Consider the following 7,793-nt stretch of genomic DNA (forward strand, 5'->3'; position numbering starts at 1 on the left):
CCATTTTGTTAATTAGATTAAATTCACTTTGTCAATCACATTAAATCCATTTTGATATGGACACAGACTAACTTGGCTCAAATCAGGCCTAAGCCGACTCAACCTGAATGCGAACCAACTCGGTTTGACATCGCCCCAGGCCCGGACGACTCGACATCAGCCCGAGCCCGAACGACTCAACATCGGTCTGGGCCCAGACGACTCGACAATGGCTCGGGCCTGGATGATTCGACATCAGCCTGAGCCTGTTCAACTCGACATCGCCTCGGGCCCGTTCGGCTCGACATTAGTCAGGGCCCAATCGACTCGACCTCGACCTGGGCCCGCTCCACTCGACATCAACTCGAGCCCAGACGACTCAACATCAGTCTGGGCCCGGATGACTGGACATCGATCTGGGCCCGCTCGGCTTGACATCGGCCCGGGCTCGCTTGACTGGACATTAGCCAAGGCCCAATTGACTCAACATCGGCCTGAACGACTCGGCAATGGCTCGGGCCTGAATGATTCGACATCGGTCCGAGCCCGTTCGACTCGACATCGACCCGGACCCGCTGAGCTCGACATTAGGCAGAGCCCAATCAACTCGACATCAACCCGGGCCCGCTCCACTCGACACTGGCTCGAGCCCGGACGACTCGGCATCGGTCCGGGCCCGGACGACTCGACATCGGTCTGGGCCCGAACGACTCGACAATGGCCTAAACCCGGATGACTCGACATCAGCTCGGGTCGCTCGGCTTGACATCAACCAGGGCTCAATCGACTTGACATCGACTCCGACCCGCTCCACTCGACATCGACTCCGACCCGCTCCACTCGACATCGACCCGGGCCCGTTCGACTTGACATTGGCCCAAGCCCAAGAGAATTGACATTGTCTCGGGCCCGATCGACTCGACATTGGCCCGGGCCCGGGAAATTCGACATTGACCCAGGCCCGTTCGGCTCGACATTAGCCCGGGCCCGTTCTGCTCAACAACGGCTCGGGCCCGTTCGACTTGACATCGGCCTGGGCTTGCTCAACTCAACATTGGTCTGGCCCGTTCGGCTCGACATCGGCGCGGGCCCGACAACTCGACATCAGCTCAGGCCAGCTCGGCTTGACATCGACTCGGGAATGCTCGGCTCGACAACGACCTATGCGCGCTCAACTAGCGGGCCCGGGACTGCTCGATTAAACATCGATCTGGGCCCGAGACTGCTCGGTTAAACATGACTAATATTAAATATAAACAGTGTTGTAATCGATGAAGAAATTATGTATATTTTTATGCATATAAGTATAATTTATGAAAAACTGGTCGAATAGTTTGCCCATATATATAAAATATTTATTATTGTAAACTAGGATCAAAGCTATATTAATTATATTTTTTATTAACAATAAAAAATAAATAAATATATTATTAAAAATAAAAAATAAATATATTATTGTTAATAATAAATAAATAAATAAGAATTATTTTAAAATTATTTAATCCGAACATGCTATTAATTATATCTGGAATCGTAAAATTGACAATATGGAAATGAATATTACTGCTTTTCTTTATCAAAAAATTCTGTAATTGTTTTTGTATATTCTAGTTTTATCCTTGATAATCTCCCTCTTACATTTCATAATTGATCTTTATTTATTTTCGCTTTTACATTTCTCCCTTGGTTACTTTTTTTTGCATTTATGTTTATTGTTCTTCAGTTTCTCAAAACATTTATTTATTATCTTGTTTCTTTTAATTTCCTCTTAAATTATCTAGCTTATATATTATTCTTCATGAGTTTACATAACTTTTTTAATATTATCACTACAAGAAAAATCATGAAATAAAAACCAATTTTAAAAACAAAAAATAATTAGTTGCTATAGTGATTAAATTAAAAATTATTTTAGAGACTAAATAAATTTTTGGTTTCTAAATTAATTTCTATTATTATTAAATGATTTCTAAATTGGTATCTAATTACCAATCAAGGTTTTTCTACCAAATTTAACTAATTAGATACCAATTTAGAAATCATTTAACAATAAAATACATTTGACCCACTCTTATTATTAAACTTACTCACCTACAACCATTTACTAAAAAAATTTAATTCAAGGGCGTCTTTCAAATACCAATTTTGGACCATCAAAAGAATTTGATCTTTGGGCTAGTAATGGCCCATACCACGCTCCAAGGTTCTAAGTAACTGTTGGGCTTTATTTCCATCTATTCTCCTCCAAAAACAAATCTGGTGGGTCCTGTGTAAAATAAAACTCCTTTGCACTATGCAGTATTCAAATTTTGTGAAAACAACCTTAAAGTTAGGAAAAACGTATTTTTTTTTTTTTTTTCATTCATCCTGCCCATGATCAAATATACAGTATGCAATACAACTAATAACTAATCTATTAATAATATTCTTATTATAGCAATTGATAGCATATAATGGCAATGATCACTAATAATAAACCTTTTAAAATTTATCAAAGTAAAAAGAAAATGAAATTTGCTTGAAAAATTATATCATATAATTTAGTTTAGATTCTTCTCCGATAAGAATTTTCTATGAATATCTCTTTTGGTTTGAATAAATTTACACTTTTTACGTATCCTGTAAAGAGAGAAAATTTAGGATAAGTATAGGAATTAAATAATTAATCAAATTAAAGTCCGGTTTTAAATTATAATCTTTGTGCAAATACCGAGATAATAGTCAACAGCAGAAAAATGATGTCAAAAATTATGGTTTGTGTGGTTGTATGGAGATGGTTTAAAGATGAAAGAAAATGAAAGACTTTAGAAGAAGATGGAAGTTTAGCTGAGGTGAACTATATATATAAATGGGATGTGTGGGTCTTATATGATAGAAGGTTCCTTTTTTTAAAAAAAAATGGAGTGTGAAAGAGGAGAAAATATGATTTGGAATAAAAAAAATTACAATTTTCTTTCTTTTGCCTTTTACCTTGTAATGAACTACAATTAACATGTAATCTTATATCACTTTTTTACAGACAATTGATGCACCACATTGTCATCTTTACTTTTTACGTGTAATATTCGGTGATTGATAACTTCACTAATTTCATCATTTATTAGCGAAATGAGGTCAATGACAAACTATTATGCACATGTTCATCCAAATAACAAGTTTGATTTAAATTTTCAGTTTAACCTAGATTCTATAAAGAAACATATTGCATATATTCTTAATTATGAAAAAGAGTGTGATTTTCAGTTTAAATCCTAGATTTTCTTAATTATTTTACCCTTGACCTCACCATATATATATCGATTTGCTCTGGTTCTGATAAATTAATCAATGGTAATATGTATAATGCTAAAATAAAAAAGCAGGTGGTTGTGGAGGAATTACACATTAAGAAATTAACAGTCTCATTGAATCGATTCCATTTTGTTGGTTCCAGAAGAAGACAGGAAATGATGCTGGTCGTATGATATGATGCAATTATGCAACACGTCAACATATACCAGAAGGGTTTTCTGAATTTCCAATGCTGTATGTTGAAACTCAAGATTCTAAACTTATCTAGTTAAAACAAAGTATTAGGTATTTTCATCTGTGTGAAAAATATGTACGAACATCAAAATTTATAATAAAAAAATGGTGGGTGTAAAGAAGTACATTTAATGTAGCACTTAAGTTTTTAAAAGAATATAGTACCTGTTACTTGTGTCTAAGGGCGCCGCCTTTGGGAAGTGGGAAATTGGTGGGAAGAAGAAGATTCGGAGAACCTGGACATGAGCACAAAGATTCTGGAAAGTTCATGGCGGTTCAAAAGTTAGGCAATCTCCCTTTGCATAAACAACAACCATGCACACAAATTCGATCGGCTTCAGATTTTCTCCAACCCACCAATTGGACGTTCAACCCACTTTCAAAATTATAGGTATATACACATTTTCATATTAAAATAATACATATATAATGTTCCAACGTTTTAAAAATAATATATGTTGTACTGGTCAGTACCGTTCTTCATAATCAAAGTTATCAAATCCAGTATGTCCGTTTCATTAATTTGACCCAAAGATAAGTTAATTAAAATAATATAAATAGCACATATTTTAATAATAAGATATGTCATTGATTACGGTACATTTTTAAGTGTCGAACACTCCTTTTACTAACTTGAGCGTGTTGGAGTACCTTCTGCAGGTACCACTGAGACGAGAAGGAGCAAATTGAAGTTCTAGTAGAATGCCCGATAAGAAGGAGAGACACGAAGTCAGTCAACAATTCTCTTAATCAATCTCCTTAACAGGAATATATATATATATATATATATATATATTTTTTATTTTATTTTTATTTTTTTAATTTCCCAATATGTTTTTTTTAATCGGGTTTGATTTTAAATTGATAACGGTTAGATTTCAATTAAAACATTCAACTTTAGGAAAAAATACAGAGATTTTTAGTTAATGTTTTTTTATCTTTTTCAAATCATGTGTCCTTCTTTTTATCACTCACCCTTCTACACGTGATATTGTTTTCATTTTAAATGTTAATCTACCATTCAAAACCAACTTTTAATATTTATGTGAAGAAAATAACGAAATTACTATATTAAATATTTATTATTGATTAATATTGTTTGCAAGACTCTAAGTGATTGAACCTGACTCATCACACCGCAAAAATATACAAGAAATGAGTTGACTTTTCTTTTCTCTTAAAACCAATCCAATTGCAAGTTGGCTGCTAAATCAAATTACATAGTTGATTTAGTATTATTTCAATCGAAAAAGGAAGAAAAGATTTAGAGTTAAAAATATGAAGTTGTCGATAAGAATGATGTATTTTTCTAAAATAAGTTAGCGAATAAAATTGTCGAATATCTTCAACTTAGTTGTGAATCATAATTAGTTAACTATAATATCGAACAATATAGACCAAGATTTTGAATTTGGTACCCTTCAATCATCTTTCATCAAGAAGTCAGAGCCATATATAAAATATCTATGCACATTGTGAATGCAAGCCTTATTTGAATAATTTCCACTCAATCAAACTCTATTTAAAGAAAAAAAATAATTATAATCAACGTTAAATTTAACACAATTTCACTATCATTCAATACAATGCAATAAAAAAAATGTGTTACACACATAAATTTTTTATGTTTGAAACTTGAGATACATTAGTCTCTTAAATTTTAAAATTATTATTTTAATTCTTTAAATTAAAACCCATGTTTAAGAATAAAAAATAAAAAACAATGGCCACATGTAATACTATATAACATTATCAAATATTTTCAAATGAGTGGTCAATTATAACTCGACAACTATACAACATAGACCAGACTTTTAAATTTGATACTTGTTAATAATCATTCATTAACAAGTCAGAATCGTATATAAATATATAGACATTTGGGACGCGAGCCTTGATTGAATACCTAATCTGCTCTATATAATTTTTTTTAAAAAAATAAAATTTAATAGCAATAATTATACTTATGATTCTGTAATTTTTTTAATAATGGGATAAAAAAAACCACAATCATTTAATGATGTGCTATACTGTGTTAAGAAAATTGACTGCTGCTCAAATACCGAATTGATTAAGAAGAATATAAATTTTACTAGTTACAGGAGTGTAGAATAACACAACAGTGGCTTGAAGAAGAAAAGAATAACAGAATGAGGAGTGAAAAAAGGTTGGTAATGTGGAAAAGCTGCAAAGTATAGTGTGAACACTTTTAATGGTTCTGTTGGTGGACCTTTTCCCACTAATTAGTTGAAACGCGCATAGATAGATAGAGTTGAAACTTGAAACCCAAGAATGAATGTGTTCATCATTTAACGCGAATCTTCCACAGTGCAGAGTTTGGCATCAAATTGGGCACCTCCTTGCCAACTAAAACACCTTTTCTTTTACTAATTCTAAGTTTCAGATGCCGCCGCGTGTGACGGCACCTCTTACGCATGGATTGGGAAGCTTCAGCTCTTATTTGCAGTGTGAAACGTATCAGACCAATTTTGGTCTTCAGCGATGGTAGGTAGGAACATTCAATAACGTGTCACAACACGATGGTAGAATGCTGCTAATTCAAACCGCTAATCCTATAAACCAATTATTACAACGTAAGGATAAGTAACCCACGTGTCGTCATCATCACAGCATTTAAAAGACCAAACCCAAACCCTTGTTCTTATCCCCTCTGTTCATCCCACCAAGTTGCTCCTTATATCACTGTTAACTCCCATTCTTAACCGTCCACATTAAAAATTAAAATAAAGTTTATTTTCGTAAAAGAAAATAACAAGGAATTTATATTCGTGGTCCACACCAACAGTAAAAACAGTTACACACACAAAAACCGAAAGAAACACGCGCAAGTGACCTCGACAAATTTGCCGCACCGTTCACGCGGTTCCTCGGCGTGTTCCAGATCAATAATCAATCATCTATTACAAAGTAATACGTAGGATCTGATAAAAAATAATGAATTGAATTGAATTACCACTGTAGAAGTACAATCTAAATTTTAAAGCTAGAAAATAAGGTCCAAGTACTGTATATGTACAAGATCAAATAAATAACAAATAACTTAGGAAAAAACAGTAAAAGACTGAATATTTTTGGGTAAATGGATTAGTGCTGAGGGATTTCAATCTTGGGTATAGTCAGATGGAGACGCGGCTTCTTGGAAGGATGGGGGCTGGAAACCTCTTCATCCGCGAAGAACCTCGTTGGAAAGTCCGGAAAAGCCGGGAGGTTGAGATCGAAATCGCGGTGGCTTCCAGTGTGAGTGGACCCCACACCTTCGGAGGCGGTTACGGCGCTGTTACCGCCGCCGCCTTCGTAGTGACAACGTTTGTGTCCTCCCAAGGCCTGTCCTGTCGGGAACGTTTTGTGGCATATGGAGCACTCGTGGGTTCTACCTCCGCCGTTGGAGGCAGAAGTGGTGGTCACGCTGGAGGAGGCAGGCTGATCTTCGGCGGCGCCAGCTAATTTCCGGTGGCTGGCCTTGTGTCCGCCGAGGGCTTGGTAAGAGGAGAAGGCCTTGTTGCAGACGGAGCATTTGTAGGTGAGTTTCGCGGCGGAGAGCGGCGCCGAGTTGTTGTCTGAGAGAGCAGGCTTGGAGGTGGTGGGGATGGCGGGGGCAGCGTGAGAGCCGCCGCGAGCGAGCATGATGAGACAGAGAGCCAGATACTCCTCCTCGGTGCAGGAAGGGTGTTGCAGTTGCAGTTGTTGGTCCATGCGGGCACGCTTAGAACGCTTTCGCTTGGCCCAAGGTGTGTCTAAGTAACTGAGATTGGCTTCTTCAAAGGGACTAAACGATGGGTTGGCGGTGGTGGGTGATTGAAGAGCTTCGAGAGCCATTTGAATTTGACGCGTGGTGTTGTGTGAGGGAGAAAGAGAAGTTGTTGTGGCTCTGGTTGATTCTGAGTTAGGAGGTGAAGTGTTGGAGTGGAGAATTGGGGGTGTGGGGGATTTATAAGGAGGTGAGGATTTGGGGGAAGTTGCGTGACAAGTGCTGGGAAAAGTAGGCGCAAGGAACTCCCCAACTCTCAAATAGTTACTACTATATTATAATTCAGTAGAGCACGTGTTTTACTTCAGTTACCCAAATACTTTTCTTGGTGGCCACTGGACCTATCTAAGTCGGTCAAATAAATTGTTAGTACTAACTGCGAGTTTTTTTTTTAAGTGCAAGTGAACTCATTAGAAGACAAGTTCAAGTTTCAAAAGTCAACATCCACAAAAAGTATAAAAAAACTCAAAATTTTCAAGTGAAGGGAATGTGGCTTAAATTAAATAGTTTGGTCCACAGC

The 7,793-nt window shown here is 36.7% G+C and overlaps 1 protein-coding gene across 1 annotated transcript; it reads right to left on the minus strand.

The window, feature by feature from the left end:
• Window positions 1-6,447: 6,447 nt before the first annotated feature.
• LOC137821073 (zinc finger protein ZAT10-like) lies at window positions 6,448-7,552 on the minus strand. The gene has a single exon (XM_068625490.1). The coding sequence runs from the start codon at window positions 7,339-7,341 to the stop codon at window positions 6,610-6,612; it is 732 nt and encodes a 243-aa protein (XP_068481591.1). The 5' UTR covers window positions 7,342-7,552; the 3' UTR covers window positions 6,448-6,609.
• Window positions 7,553-7,793: the final 241 nt, after the last annotated feature.

The sequence above is a fragment of the Phaseolus vulgaris genome, chromosome 9 (assembly GCF_000499845.2).
Source record: "Phaseolus vulgaris cultivar G19833 chromosome 9, P. vulgaris v2.0, whole genome shotgun sequence".
NCBI lineage: Eukaryota > Viridiplantae > Streptophyta > Magnoliopsida > Fabales > Fabaceae > Phaseolus > Phaseolus vulgaris.

Coding starts and splice junctions, on each gene's coding strand:
- LOC137821073 (XM_068625490.1), bottom strand. CDS start 7,341: ATGGCTCTCGAAGCTCTTCAATCACCCACCACCGCCAACCCATCGTTT.